This window comes from Nycticebus coucang, chromosome 9 (assembly GCF_027406575.1).
Source record: "Nycticebus coucang isolate mNycCou1 chromosome 9, mNycCou1.pri, whole genome shotgun sequence".
In the NCBI taxonomy this organism is placed as follows: domain Eukaryota; kingdom Metazoa; phylum Chordata; class Mammalia; order Primates; family Lorisidae; genus Nycticebus; species Nycticebus coucang.
Window position 1 is genome coordinate 112,306,617 of NC_069788.1, and position 15,775 is coordinate 112,322,391.

The 15,775-nt window shown below is 51.0% G+C and overlaps 1 protein-coding gene across 8 annotated transcripts in view; it reads right to left on the reverse strand.

The window, feature by feature from the left end:
* Positions 1 to 15,515, reverse strand: part of PAPLN (papilin, proteoglycan like sulfated glycoprotein) — a 48,694-nt gene extending 33,179 nt beyond the window's left edge. For 3 of the 8 annotated variants that reach the window (XM_053603426.1, XM_053603425.1, XM_053603418.1), the window contains exons 1-4: positions 14,740 to 15,515; positions 8,425 to 8,498; positions 1,465 to 1,539; positions 1,112 to 1,218 (exon numbers count right to left, since the gene is read on the reverse strand). In XM_053603426.1, the coding sequence (XP_053459401.1) occupies positions 1,112 to 1,218; positions 1,465 to 1,539; positions 8,425 to 8,485 (243 nt within the window). In that variant the 5' untranslated portion in view covers positions 8,486 to 8,498; positions 14,740 to 15,515. Of the gene's footprint in view, positions 1 to 1,111; positions 1,219 to 1,464; positions 1,540 to 4,152; positions 4,208 to 4,254; positions 5,122 to 8,424; positions 8,499 to 14,739 lie in introns of those variants that run through there. The other 5 variants (XM_053603419.1, XM_053603420.1, XM_053603422.1 and 2 more) reach the window with 5 other exon arrangements.
* Between the last annotated feature and the right edge of the window lie 260 nt (positions 15,516 to 15,775).

Below are 15,775 nucleotides of genomic sequence, written 5' to 3' on the forward strand. Positions count from 1 at the left end.
ACCTGGGGTGGGCATTATACCCCCAAATTAGAGGGATCTAAAGCTTGATGGTTTGCCAAGGATTATGCAGTTGTTACGGGGTGGCCCTGGGGTATCATCCTGGGGTCTTGACACTGTCCCAGTGGCCCCTCCACATGAGCTGTGGCCTTCCTGCAGCTAGGCTAGCAGCACACCTGGAAGAAACTTAGAGCGTGGCACTTAGGGAACAAGGTCTATGTGATGGCAGAGATGACCGTGGGGAGCTGGCAGTGGTGGAGAGGACAGGAGAAAGGCTCTGGCCTACCCACAGTTCTGACTGAGGCCCACGTTGGAGTGTTGGATCCACAAGGCTCCTGGAGGTGTGCCCACGGCTGACCTCCCTCCCTGCCTGCCCCACACTGGCTGCCAGAGGAGCCGTTCTCAGCCTCCACCCAGGAGCAGGATCTCAACCCGCCTTCCACAAGGCAGCGGTTTGGGTCCTTTCTCTGCCTGCCTCATAGAGGGATGGCAGAGCTGTGGGTCTCCCCTTGGGGACAGTTCTCCAGGGCCAGGACAGGGCCTGGCTGTCTCCGTGCCCTTTATTTTGTCAGACACCAAGCCAGGGCAGCACCAGCTCTCAGACCCTCTCCTCCCTGACGGTGGGTCCTGCCATCTAGAAGATTTCCTGTATATGCTCAGAACCCAGGTACCGTGTCCAAAGAGCCCTGTCTTTTGAGCCCCTATTAATGGAACAGCTTCTCTGATCACCAGGTGGCTTCTTGTATCCACTCTCAAAATGTGTGCAGTCTAGGGTGGGGGATCACAGTGTGCGACACACCTCTTAGAGGCAGGACACAGTTATAAGAGGGACTTTGCCTAACAAATGTAATCTGTGTAACATGGTTCTCTGTGCCCTCAGGGAGTCTCCAACAATAAAAAAAATCGTGCAGTCTAATATAATGGTCACAATTAATTAAAGTCAAATAAAAGTTCAGTCTCTCAGTTGCAGTAGCCACATTTTAAGTGCTCAATAGCCACAGGGACCTGTTGGACAGCTGACACGAGAACACTGCCATCACCTCAGAAGGCTCTATCAGACAGTCCTGCTCTAGTGCTAACCCCAAGGTGACGCGAAATGACTGCCACCCCACACCTCTGAAGCTTCGTTCGGTTCCAGGCACGTCACAGGTGGCTGAAGGGGCGAGCCACCTAGCTCTGCTCCTTGGCTGGTCCCAGCATCCTCCACACTTGTTCTTCCACCTCGGAAGACCACCACAGGGACCCTCATTAACCGCTCCTTCAGGAAGTGCACCTACCACCTTCTGAAGGGAGAAGATGGTGGCAAAGTGCCCTCCCTACAACCTGCACCCTGGCCAGCTGGCTTCGCTGTCCCAGCCCTTTTTAAAGACGCTCAGCCGGTAGGCTCCAGCCAGGCAGGGGCCCGCAGGTGCTCCCGCCGGCCTTCCACTCAGGGCCCTCCCAGGGGCGGGGCGGGGCCTCACTCACCGCGCAGGCGGGCGCCGGGGCCAGCAGCAGCGGCGGCAGCAGCAGCAGCAGCAGCAGGAGCAGTCGCATCTCTGCCTGCGGGAAGGGCTGGGGGTTAGAGGGCTGACCGGGCATAGGCAGGGTCAGGGCGCCACCCGGCCTGCAGCAGGCAGGGGCGCGACAGCTGTCCTGAAGACAGGCGCGGGCCAGTCCACCCCCGCCCAGGCCCACAGGTGACCAGGGTACCCGCGCTGGGGTGCGCGCTCTGCCGCACAGCTCCCGCACAACTGGCGGAAGTTAAGGAACAACTTGTTTCAGGGTTCCAGAAGAAAACAGAGGGCAACTAAAAATATGTACAGGTCCTTGGAAAACTGAAAGTTCAGAATCTAAGTCATTGACTCACTTTTGTTTTTGAGACAGTCTCACTCTGTCGCCCAGGCTACAAGGCCATGGCATCAGCCTAGGTTACAGCAACCTCAAACTTCAGGGTTCAGGTGATCTTCCTGCCTCAGCCTCCTGAGCAGCTGGAACTACAGGCACCCCCCACAACGTCGGTCTGGTTTTTCTATTTTTAGTAGAGACTGGTTCTTTCTCTTGCTCAGGCTGGTCTTGAACTCCTGAGCTCAAGGAAACCTCCCACCTCGGCCTCCCAGACTGCTAGAAACTGGTAAGGCAGATTTTTCTTAATAAGATGGAAATCTCTTAAGACACTTTCGCACCGAAATGTTTTCAAAATGTTGTGTGTGTGTTTTTTTTTTAAGGAGTCTCACTATGTAGCCCTTGGTAGAGTGCTGTAGCATCACAGCTCACAGCAACCTCAAACTCTTTCTTGCCTCAGCCTCCCAAGTAGTTGGGACTACAGGCGCCCCCCAGAACGTCCTGCTGTTTTTTTGTTTGTTTTGTTGTTGTTGTCATTGTTGTTTTGCAAGCTCAGCTGAACCCACCAGCCCCAGTGTATTTGGCCAGCACCCTAACCACTGAGTTACGGGCGCCGAGCCATTATCTTTGTTGCCCTGGCTAGAGTGCAGTGGTATCATCATAGCTCACCAGAGCCTCAAACTCCTGGGCTCAAGTGGTCCTCCTGCCTCTGCCTCCACTTAGTAGCTATGACTATAGGTGCCGGCCACCACACTTGGCTAATTTTTTGTATGTGAGTATAATCCTCTGCTAGCCTTGGCCTCCCACAGTGTTGAGATTACAGGCATGGACCACCACACTCGGCTCGTTACCCTATTTAAATCCAAGTCAGCATTTCTCTGCACAGGGCCGAGCAGCGTGTGTGCAGGGTCTGGGTGGAGTTCGGTGTGCAGCCACGTGGTGTGTACTGCTGAGTGTGCACAGCAGGCCTGAGTGCAGCCGAGTGTACATATTCACTCGGCTTCCTGTGTGCACGGGGTGCAGGGTCTGCACACACTGTGCAGTATGTGCATGTCACTGTGTACGAGTGACAACATAGGCAATATGCAAAATTCAGCACAAAATATTATACAAGTACTGACTTGTATCTTTCAAATTTAAAATCTGTTTCTGCCAATGTTCTAATTTTATTAAGTATATAATGACTTCAGTTTATGAGAATGAAACAGCATACACAAACCACGTTCAGCAAAATGTAACCGGGCACGCTGGATGACGTACACACTCCTTAATTTGGCACAGTGATTCATTTAGTCATTATTTTCCTGATTCCTGGGAGTGGAGTAGGGGAGAGGTGCAGCCGGAGGCCTTTCCCTCTCTCCGTCGGGGACAGTGCAAGGAACAGCACGCGTGCGCCAGGGGGCGCAGCTCTCGGGATAATACGGGGCCGGCTGAGCACAACTGAGGGCGAGATTGCAGAGAGGACCGGAGGAAAGAATTTTACTGAGAATTAATCCCAGTACTCCACTGCTACACTGGACTGGAACCCAGGTCTGCAATTCCAAAGTCTCCAGCCTGAAAAGTAGAGTTTTTTTTTTTTTTCAATTCATCAGGTGGCAAACGACCTGCCCAACTCCAGGCCAACCATGGGTCTGGCCACTGGGCTACTCCGCAGGCCATGCGGCCTCCACCTCCTTCTGCCGCCAGAAGGCAGGGACCGGGTGGCACTCAGGGTGGGCCGCCTCGACGTCGCGATCCAGATACAGGGTCGGCGCTAAACTCCGGCGGACCGCGGCGGGTGGGGCGCGGCGTTTGGGGACAGTGGCCAGGAGTGGGTGTGGGGACGAGAGGAGGAGAGTGGAGAGGGTAAGGAGGTGGGGATGGAAGGAGGGAGGGCGGACGCCGACCGAGCCCATCTGCGCCTCACCCCGCACTGTTCCCAACTGATCCCCGGACCGCGGAGGCCAGCATGACGCCCTTCTCTACGCGCCCCCCACACAAGGCCCTCTCTGCGTCTGCCCAGCGTCCCCAGCCCAGGAACGCGTCCGGTGCACCCTTCGAGAGCGGAAAGGTGCTGTCCCCCACAGGAGGCCCGGGAGGTGGCCGGGAAGGTGCTGGCTGAGGCGTGGGCTTCTGGACTCGGGCGCGCCAAGCCATGTCCCCAGGAGCACCCCGGCGACGCGCGGGGAACGGCGTCCGACGGAGGAAGGTCCGAAGCTGCCCAGCACCAGCGACCTCCCATCCCGGCTAGCGGGTGGGGTGCACGGTGCCCAGCGGTGATTGGGCCCTGCGCCCATCTCGGCGGAGGAAGCGGGAGGCGTGGTCTGTTCTGGGCCCCCCACTTTCTCCTACCTGTTGCTAAGAGCCAGCAGGAACAAATTCCTGCAGAGTCCCCGGGGTGCGCTGTCCCTGCTGCCAGGCGCCCGCCAGTTTCCCGTCCCTCTGCCTTCCTACCTGCTCGGTGAGTTCAGTGAGCGCTGCGCTGACGGGTCTGCTCCGTCAGTGCCCGCCCCAGTGCCAGCCGCAGAGGTCTGCCGGGCCGCTAGGAACACCCGCGGAGGTTGGACTTTCTCTCCCTGCCGTAGGCTGGCTTCCTCCCCGCCCCATCTCCCTCCACTCATCCCCCAATCCCCTTGAGAGGACAGTGCGTCCGCGGAGAGGCCCCATAGTGAGCAGCGATGCCCAAGGCCTCCCACCCCTTGGGTCTGTGCCAAGGCTTAGCTTATCCTTCACTCTGTGGTCACCTGTCTTTCCTATCTTGGGTCTGTGCCAGTCACCTCTCCAATGCCATTTCCTCTTGCCCATGCCTTCCAGTTCTGTGCCATACCCCTCCTGTGCATGCCAGCCCTGCACACAGCACGCCTCCATGCCAAACCACCTCCTTCTCTTTCACCCCAGCCAGATTTTTCCACTGCCCAGAAGGCACTTTTCCCAAAACCCTCCACCTCTTGAACTCCTATTCATCCCTCAAGACCCTGGTCAAATGTCACTTTTTTTTTTTTTGAGATGGAGTCTCAAGCTGTCGCCCTGGGTAGAGTGCCACGCGCCTGACAGTTCACAGCAACCTCAAACTCTTGGGCTTAAGCGATTCTCTTGCCTCAGCCTCCCAAGTAGCTGGGACTACAGGCACCTGCCACAACACCTAGCTATTTTTTGTTGTTGTTGCAGTTGTCACTGTTGTTTAGCTGGCCCAGGAAAGTATTGAGCCCATGCCCCCAGGCAGAATTGATGTCAGCTATCCTGCAGTCTCTGGCTCTGCCTCTAGTTCCCTGGTGTATCACACAGCGGGAATCTCCTTGACTCAGCTGTGAGCTTCCCAGGAGTAAGGCAGGGCTGCATCCCAATCGCCTGAGCCCAAGGCACTAGTTGGTGTCTCATTAAATGTGATAAATTTAACCTTTCTTGGTTTTCCTTCTTTTTCTCAACCAAGGTATTCTTTGCCCATACCTCTCAGGAAAATGTCACGGGCCCTATGCACTTGGGAGTTGGGGAGGTCACCAAGGCTGGTTCCCTTCCCCCACCCTTTTCTGTCTTCAGCCCTGTGCCTGCCCTGGCACAAATCACTTACCCCTGGCCTCATTTTGGCAAAGAAAATCCACCAGTGGGAGCTCAGCCCCTCTTAAGAACCCCACTCCCAGCTGGTCTTCTTGAGCCACCACTGATGCTTAGGCAAAATGCTGATTAAAACACAGCCAGCTGATCCATGCAGTGGTGTTTACAACTAATTGATCACAGCCAGTTACAGATTCCTTTGCTCCTTCTCCACTTCCACTGTTTTACTTGACTAGCAAAAAAATAAAAAACAGTAACAACAAAACAAAAGAAAAAGCCATGACCAGTTTAATCAGGCCCATTTCTTACCTATCTATGAAGAGGGGAGGAGCAGCAGCTAGAGTAGGGGTCCCTGGGGAGCTGTGTGTGAATTCCTAGGCAAAGAGAAAGCTTGGCACAGCAAGGGGAGTGGAATTACCCAGAGCCTCTCTAGAAAAGGAAAATAGTTTCTTCCATTCAAAACACTCTACTCCCTGCCCCCACCAGCTGGGACTTTTCTGAGCTTGGTCAAAGGTCCCCTGTTAAGTGGGAGGAAAATGCTTCTCCCGCTGTGGGGTGGGTGCAGCTGGAGCCAAGAAGTTAATTTTCCTGATCTGTTCCTATTTTCCTGTGGTCCCTTCTTCTCAGACACCCAGACCCATGACTTCTTAAGCCTTACTTCACCTGCAAAGAGGACCCAGAGGTTGGGGCAGCAGGATCTACACACAGTGTTAAGGGGCAACCACAGACCCTCCACCCAGGCTACACCAATTACTGATTTGGGCAGTAACTTCTCTCAGAGCCTCATGTTCTCCTCTGCCTACTTCACGGAGATGTGAGCGCAGCACCCAGCACATAATTAGTGCATAAAAATATGGGAGTTTAGAAAGAAGATTCCAGAGACTAAAAGGAGTAAGACCTTCCTTTCCCTGGTAAAGTCCCCCTGCACTGGCCCTATACCACACACTGGCTGCACCAAAGACCCCCCCCCTTCCCTGTGGGGTTAGGGAAGCAGAAGGACCAGAGTCTGGGAGGCAGACAGACCTGTACCGAAACCCCGCTCTGCTGCTTGTGTGTGAACCTAGGAGAGTCATGCCACCTCCTAAAACCTCTGCTTGCTCACTGGAGCTTCCCACAGGGTAGAGAAGTAACTGGCTTCCATAAAGTTCCTACTAGGTGCTGAATAAAAGTTAGTTTCTTCTGCCCCATATAGGCTCTCCTCACCTGTATCCTACATTGTGATCCTGTTTCTGCAGATGGCAGACCAAGGGACAATGCTAGGAAAGAGTGGCCAGATCTCTTTGTGTGGTTGAGTTGGGATTGAAAGCTGGAAAGAGGAGAGGGAGAGAGAGAGAAAGAGAGGGAGAAAGAAAACATCCCAGGGCTCCTAGGATTCCTGTCCTTCAAGCCTTCCCTGAGATCTGCCACTGCAACTGCTCTCTCATGGTGCCAGGGGTTGCCCTAGCACCTTCAAACTACTATTGTGATATACAGTAGAATCTACATAGCTGAACACCTCCCAACATTGGCCACCTCAAGTTGACTTAACTTTCATAGATCAGACATATACCACGTGTACATTATCAGTACAATAGGCCTAGTTCCTTATGTTGACCACCTCTGCATGTTGACCAGTTTGTTACAGTCCCTTGGGTGGTCAACTTACAGAGTTTCTAACAGATTTTGTCTCTTTTTCTCCCTCTAAACTGAAATTTGCAAGGGCAGAGATTTGTCTTGTTCATGGCTATGCCTCACACCAGAGGTCTGTAGTGGCCTGAAGTTGTGCCCCAGGATATGCTTTGGAGAAGCACAGTTGATTGGCAGCCTCCAGCCTCAGTGTGCCATGTGTGGAAGGCTCCCCATGACTGCTCCCTCCCTGTTGTCTTCACAAGCTCTTGCTCTACAGATCTCTCCCACATCTAGTCCCATCTTGGAATCTGCTTCTCAGAGGACCTGAACTGACCCATGGGGCTCTTGGTTGCATGCCACAAAAAGGACTCAACTTACACATAAAAACCTTACATGCTCCTTGTAGCATCAGCCTCCACAGGAGAATCGCCACGAGAAAAAAGGATTGGCAGTGTCTCCACGTGAGAAGCCCAGAAAACAGATATCCAGCTCTCTGCAGCACCCCACACACGGCATTTGATAAACTCTCCTTAAACTGAACTTAGAGGATGCCCACTTCTCTTCTTTCTTCTTTTTCTTTTTTTTGGAAGTTTTGTTCATTTTTGTTCTTTTTTTGGGGGGGGCAGTTTTTGTCTGGGGCTGGGTTTGAACCCGCCACCACCAGCATATGGGGCTGGCACCCTACCCCTGTGAGCCACAGGCGCTGTCCCTCATTTTTTTTTTCTTTTTATTTTTTTGAGACTGAGTCTCACTCTGTTTCCCAGGCTACACTGCTGTGGCCTCAGCCTAGCTCACAGCAATCTCAAACTCCTGGGCTCAAGTCTCCCAAGTAGCTGGGACTAAAGATGCCCAGCTAATTTTTCTGTTTTTCAGAGATAGGTCTCACTCTTGCTTAGGCTAAACTTGAACTCCTGATCTCAAATGATCCTCCCTCCTCAGCCTCCTAAGTGCTAGAATAACAGGCATGAGCCACCGCACCTGGCTGTTCCTTTGCTTATTCATTCCTTGAACATTTGAGTGCCTACTCTGTGCCAGAAGCTAAGGACAGACTTGTCCGGAGGTGGTGAAAGTTACCAGCTCTCTGGAAGCAAAGCAGCACTGCTGAGTGGGATTGGCTGTTGACAAGCTGCTAAGGTGACATCATTAGACATAGAGCTGGGAAGAGGCACACAGCCGGCTTTCCCAGGCCTGGACGCCAGCACACCAGATGGTCCCTGCCCTTGGGGAATTTACTGCAGTGGGGGATTACATTCTAGTGCTGTATGTGTTAATCTAGACTAAAATGAATCTTATAATTAAAATATTCAAGTATTTCTACTATAAAAGTCACAGAACCTAGGCTACCACTCACCAAGAATCCAAAAGGAAGAAAGGATGCTCCATATTTGAGGATTTCTACTTTTATTTCACTCGCTTCTCCCCACCTTCCGACATATCATCATGTCCCTGGTTATTGTCACTCACATGTTGGGGGGGAGGTTGCTCCAGACACCACCTCAGTCCTCTTCTTCCCTCTTGTTGCCATGTCCACATCAGCTCTTTAAAACACCAAACAAAACCACATTCAGTGTGTCTGACAGGTAGCTGTCATAAGATAAGCCACTTGGCCCTTTGGAATGGAATTTTATCCTCAAAGCTGGGACAGAAATATAGCCCTTTCCCACAAACAAGAGGACCATCCAGAGAGAAAGAACCGGAATCCTGGCTATTCCCTCAGTGACATGGGGACCCACCTACCCCAACCTCAATTTAGATCTTGGGGAGAGGGTATGGGGAAGAGGGTGAGGAGGAAGGGAAAGCAGCCAGACTAGCTGCAGGGAAGGAAGGGGCCTTTCGGACCACGCCTCCTGACTGTTCCCTACCTGGCTCCCAGCAGCAGCTCTGACAGCAGAGATCTCACCCCATCTTTACATGGGAACACACACACACACCCCTTCTCCAAGGACCTGGCTCCAGTCTCCTCTGGAGACACTGATTGAGATGTTAGGGATACTGGTGTGAAAATCCACCCTGGCTTACCCAAGTGGGAGGGGGCTTAGGGCCCACACCCCACTCAGGTCAGTGTGGGTGTGCAGCCAGCCTGGGAGTATTGGCCTGGGGGTGTCTTTGGACCTTACCACTCAGGGTAGGTACTGTGGCCTCTAGAGCTAACCCGGTGTACTGCAGCCAAGCTGATGCCTCTGATGGTTGCAGAGTTCCTATTCTTGTTGTGGACCCTGCATGCCAGACTCTGTTGCTGCTGTCCCTGGGGGGCTGTCAGGGAGGGGGCCCTGGATTGGTAGCCCCCGAGGACAGCAGCCAGGACTCCTGAAATCCTTTCCTCTTGGTCTCATCCCCCCGCCACATTCCTGGGGCTGGATAGTTCTCAGCCCAGACACTGAGAGGCAGCTCATGCCTTATGCCAAAAACTGGAAACAACGTAGAGAGTCAGAGGGCCAGCACCTCGTGATTCTAGAACAGACTTCCCACAGCTTGATTTAAATGATATGGAAATAACCTAATGTTTTTGTGGTGTTTTTCCAGCTTCAGTAATGTTGGGACCTGTAATCTTGGAGCCATATTTTAGAATATAATGCCACTTAAAGATATACAGGCATGAAACTAGGTCTAAGTTCTTTATTTTTATAGCTTTCATATCACTATGAGCTCATTGCACATATATACACAGATATATACAAACAGTAGAACTCCATAGGTGACCACCTCCCTACACTGACCACCTCCTGAAGTTGACCTAATTTTCATAGACCAGACATGCACCACATGTACATATCAGTACAATAGACCTAGATCCTTATGTTGACCACCTCCATATGTTGACCAGTTTGTTATATTTGGATGGTCAATTTACAGAGGTTCTACTGTGTGTATATAGACGTGCGTGTGTGTGTGTGTGTGTGTGTGTGTGTGTGTCCAGATCCCAATCCCTTATCAGAAACTCTTGGGGCCAAGAGAATTGGTCTCAGAATTGTGAATTTTTCAGATTTTAGAAGTTACTAAAGTGCTTTTTTTTTTTTTTGAGACAGAGTCTTACTTTGTTGCTCTTGGTAGGGTACTGTGGAGTCATAGCTCACAGTAATCTCAAACTCTTGGGCAAAAGCGATCCTCTTGCCTCAGCCTCCCAGATAGCTGGGATTATAGGTACACACCACAATGCCCAGCTATTTTTAGACACAGGGTCTCCCTCTTGCTCAGGCTGGTCTTGAACTTGTGAGCTCAGGCAATCCACCCGCCTTAGCCTCCCAGAGTGCTAGGATTACAGGCGTAAGCCATCATGCCCGGCCTTTAAAGTTCATCTCTCTCTCTCTTTTTATCACCCTCGGTAGAGTGCTGTGGCGTTACAGCTCACAGCAACCTCCAACTCTTGGCCTTAGGTGATTTTCTTGCCTCAGCCTCCCGGGTAGCAGGGACTACAGGCATCTGCCACAACACCTGGCTATTTTTTGTTGCAGTTTGGCTGGGACTGGGTTCAAACCCGCCACCCTTGGTATATGAGGCCGGTGCCCTACTCACTGAGCCACAGGTGCCACCCTAAAGTACATCTTTTTTTTTTTTTTGCAGTTTTTGACTGGGGCTGGGTTTGAACCCACCACCTCCGGCATATGGGGCCAGCACCCTACCCCTTTGAGCCACAGGCGCCGCCCCTAAAGTACATCTTTTTTAAGAGACAGGGTCTCACTCTATTGCCCAGGCTAGAAAGCATGGCCCAATCATAGCTGACTGCAGCCTCCAACTCCTGGGCTCAAGCAGTGCTCTCACCACAGGCGCACACTTATTTTTTGTAGAGACAATGTCTCGATGTGTTGCCTGGTCTTAAACTCCTGGGCTCAAGCAATCCTTCTGCCTCAGCCTCCCAAGTAGCTGGGACTATGGTGTGTGGACCACCATAGCCAGCTAATTTTGTCTTTTTTTTTTTATTTTGTAGATATGAGGCCTATGTTGCCCATTTCTGAAATTTGGCTTCTCAAAGTGCTGAGATTACAGGCATGAGCTACTGCACCTGGCCCAAACTGCATAGTCTACAATACCCCCACCAGGGTTGGAAGCCCTCTTTAATCAAAATAAACAAAACCGCAGCAAACACACACACACACTTTCTCTCATAGCTCTGCAGCAAAAAATACAAATATTCGCCTAAAGGGGATAAATCAAGACTGTAAATGGCCTCACAGCAGTTCATGTCAGGTCTGGCAAATTTATGAGAAAACTTGCAGTTTTCAGAGCTTTTTGAATTTCATAATTGTAAGTAAGGGTTGGCAGACCTATAGAAATTAAATGTAACATAACTACAAAGCAAATGGGGTTCTGATGAGCAACATCCATATATGGAGGTGGCATGCTGGGATCCCGCCATGCTGGGGCCCCAGAGGTGGGGGCTGACAGGTACAAAGCGAATGTGGTCAGCCTGCCTGGGTCAGCAACACTTGTGTCTACCATCGTTGGCTGTGATATCTTGGGCAAGCTAACTTGCATGGTGGGTGTCTCATTTTTTAAAGGAAGATGATACATTAACATTTGTATTACTCTACACAAAAGTAAACACAACAATTGAAAATTCCTAAGAGTCCACAGCCCCAAGGGCTGAGAACAAAGGAAGGCAGCAGAAAGATGGGGCTTTGAAGACCCTCAGGCATAGGCCCTGAACATCAGACCACCAGTGTTGTGCTCGTTGGCAAGCACTGGGGGCTGAGGCTTCCCTGGCTGTTCCTCTCATGCTAAGGGATGTGATTTTGGGGACACAGAAAGACACTGAAGAGATAGGCCAGTTTCTGGGAATATCAACTTTAAGATTGAAAGTGTGGGTCAGGCAAGGTGGCTCATACCTGTAATCCTAGCACTCTGGGAGGCTGAGGGGGTAGTATCCTTTGAGCTTGAGCTCAGGAGTTGGTGACCAGCCTAAGCAAGAGTGAGACCCCATCTCTACTAAAAATAGAAAAAAAATTGCCAGGCATAGTGGTGGGCACCTGTAGTCCCAGCTACTTGAAAGGTGGAGGCAGGAGGATTGCTTGAACCCAGGAGTTTGAGGTTGCTGTGAGCTGAGTTGACACCATAGCACTCTAGCCCAGGCAACAGAGTAAGACTATTTCAAAAAAAAGAAAAAGATTCGGAGGGTGTGTAGGGGGTGTGTTAAGTATTTTAGGTGATGGTTTATAATGGTATCATGGTTACTTTTATATTAAAATAAATATACAACACCATGGATGAACCTTAGGGACATTATGCAATAAGCCAGTCACAAAAGGAGAAATACTGCGCTGGAATGGTCAGATTCACAGAGACAGAGTAGAAGGGTGGTTGCCACGGGGTAGGGATGGGGAAATAGGGGAGTTCCTTTCTAATTTTTAGAGATGGGGTCTTGCTACATTGTTCAGGCTGGACTTGAACTCCTGGTTTTCAGCTCAAGTGATCCTCTTGCCTCCACCTCCTGAGTAGCTGGGATACAGATGCGCACCCACACCACACCCAGCTTAGGGGTTGTTTTTCAACGGGCATTGAGTCTCAGTTTGAGACGAGGGAAAGGGTTCTGGAGATGGATGGTATTGACAGTTGTAAGACAATGTGAAGTTCTTACTGCCACTAAACTGCATACTCAAGATAGTTAGAATGGTACATTTTAAGTTGTATTTTACCCAATAAAACAACAGAAAACATACATTATGAAATAGCAGTTTTATAAAGTTTTAATTAAATTAATTAATCAATTAATCGAGAGATCAAGTCTCACTCTGTTGCTCTGGCTGCAGTGCCATGGTGTCATAGCTCACAGCAAACTCAAACCCTTTGGCTCAAATGATCCTCTCGTCTCAGCCTCCCAAGTAGCTGGGACTACAGGCACCCACCACAACGCCCAGCTATTTTTTTTTCTATTTTTATAGAGACAAGGTCTTGCTTTTGCTAAGGGTGGTCTCAAACTCCTGAGCTCAAGTGATCTTCCCTCCTTGGCCTTCCAGAGTGCTAGGATTACAGGTGTGAGCCACCATTCCCAGCAAAACATTTTTTTTTTTTAATTCCAGAGAACTCTGTGCTTGAAGCTACCACTTTGGACTGTGTCCTAGACCCTCAGGGTCTCTCACTATCTCCTGTCATTTGAGCGGCATTAGTGAGAAGGTTGAGAAACACTGTCAGACTGAGGCCCACTCAGGTGGGTGATCCAGTTAAACAGAAATGGGGGTCCAGTGTCCCACTAAGAGTGTGTTAGCTGTTGTTCTGTCTTGACAGTTTGGGTGGAGGAGGTCACTGCCACTTACTGAGCGTGACTCCTGGAGTGTTACTCATCTTCCTTATCTGTAAAATGGGCACACCAGGCCTCTGCTCACAGGGTGAGGTGAGAATGACAGAAGGTAATGCTTGTGAAGGGCTCAACACAGTGTTTGGGACATATTAATAGTAAATATTCAGTAAATACTGGCTTTGCAGTCCCAGCACTTGAGAGACTGAGGCGGGTGGATTGTTTGAGTTCACAGGTTCGAGACCAGCCTGAGCCAGAGTAAGACCTCATCTCTAAAAAATAGCCGGGGGCGCCGCCAGCCCCATATGCAGGAGGTGGTGGGTTCAAACCCAGCCCCGGCCAAAAACTGCAAAAAAAAAAAAAGCCGGGCATTATGAAGGGTGCCTGTAGTCCCAGCTACTTGAGAGGCTGAAGCAAGAGGATCACTTAAACCCAGGAGTTTGAGTTTGCTATGAGCTATGACATCATGGCACTCTACCAAAGGTGATAAAGTGAGACTGTCTCAAAAAAACATACCAAAACAAAAAACATAGGCCTTATGGGGCAAGTGCCTTCTTCCTTCGGGTCTTTTCTTGGTCAAGTGAGGATAAGTATTAAGAACTATACTATTGGGCGGCACCTGTGGCTCAGTGAGTAGGGCGCCAGCCCCATATGCCGAGGGTGGCGGGTTCAAACCCAGCCCCAGCCAAACTGCAACAAAAAAAAATAGCCGGGCATTGTGGCGGGCGCCTGTAGTCCCAGCTGCTCGGGAGGCTGAGGCAAGAGAATCGCGTAAGCCCAAGAGTTAGAGGTTGCTGTGAGCCGTGTGACGCCACGGCACTCTACCCGAGGGCGGTACAGTGAGACTCTGTCTCTACAAAAAAAAAAAAAGAACTATACTATTAGCCCCATGTGCTAGTTCATGCCTATAATCCCAGCACTTTGGGAGATCAAAGTAGGAGGACTGCTTGAGGATATGAGTTTGTGACCAGCCTGGGCAATATGACGAGACTCCATCACTACCAAAAAATAAATTAGTCAGATGTGGTGGCGAATGCCCATAGTCCCAGCTACTTAGGAGGCTGAGGATGAGACAGGAGGATCACTTGAGCCCAAGAGTTGGAGGCTAAAGTGACCTATAGTGATGCCACTGCAGTCCAGCAGTCAGAGTGACAGAATCAGATCCTGTCTCAAAAAACAAACCCCACACTGTCCCAGATCCTGTCTCAAAAAACAAAACCCACACTGTCCTTTATTCCTCCTGCATTCAATGATGACAATAGTGTAACGATGTGCTGACTGGTTCCAGGACAAACCCACGCATTTCTCTAGCTTTCAGCACAAACATGCCCTGGGGGAGGAATCCTGTTTGGATTGAGTCCTGCACACCATTTATAAACACCCAGTCTGTTAAGGACATAAGGTCTGTAGACTTCAGCACAGCCTTGTAAACAAGGGCGGCAGTTGGTTAATGTTTGTTCCTACTCAAAATGTTCCCACACATATTATGCCTCATGGAAATCCCCTCTGCCGACCCTTCGCCCACCCACTGCAGTATTTCACTGACTCACCCAATAGCCAACGGGCAGCTCCCAGGATCCTAGGCATGGACGGTGCTAAGGCAGCCCAGCTCCCCAGAGGGCAGGGGTGGCAGGGTGTCTCCACAATCTCTACTTGGATCGTTGGGTCCCCTCATCTGTGGTGGAGACTTTCCTCTGCTGGCTACCCAGCTTCCCTGTCCAGAGAGCGGGGGTCTGCAGACAAAGGTGGGAGGGGGAAGACCCAGCAATGTCAAACCCCAGGGAGGGAAGAGTCAGGTTGTTGGCCCCTCCCAGCCTAAGGCAGAATCCTGGGGCAAAGCGATCTGGCAAGGAAGGGGTTTGGAGGGTGAGAAAAAATGAGAAGGGAAGGAAAGCAGAGGGAGGAGCTTTGGGAAACATCTGGGCTGGCCAAGTTCCCAGTGGGGAAATGGGCCCAGACTTGCCTCTTGTCCTGGGGCAGGGGCCTCTCTGGTGGGGCGGCAAGGCCTCACCCTCCTCCCCACCAGGAAACCCTGGGAAGCTAGAGCCTGTCAGGAAGAGAGACAGCAAAGGAACCCCATCTCCTCCAGGCTAGGTGTCAAGGCCACAGAGCACCAGGCCTCCTTTCCGTGGTGCTCTAGCTCCAGCCAAGATGTGGAATGGGCCTCCTTTCGTGATCTTTTACTAAAGTTGTGTTTGACTTAACAGTCAATTTACACAATTACCAAATGTTTGGAGGGCCTTGGTGAATCTGAGATGTCATTCTGCATATTTAATGACAAAAGTTGGGTAATCACTTGTAACAGGTCTATGACTTACCTTGTGAACTTATCTATAGCATAAAAGGGAAAAGGGGAAATTCCAGTCCTTGCCAGTTAGGAGAAGAGTCCCCCAAAGAATGACCTGCCATGTGTGGACAGAGGGCTTAGCTTCTTGTCTCTTCCCTTGAGTGAGCAGCTGTGGCCATCACACTGGGTCCATTGGATACAAAAGGGGCACCTGAGCTACTCGGGAGGCTGAGGCAAGAGAATCACTTAAGCCCAGGAGCTGGAGGTTGCTGTGAGCTGTGTGATGCCACGGCACTCTA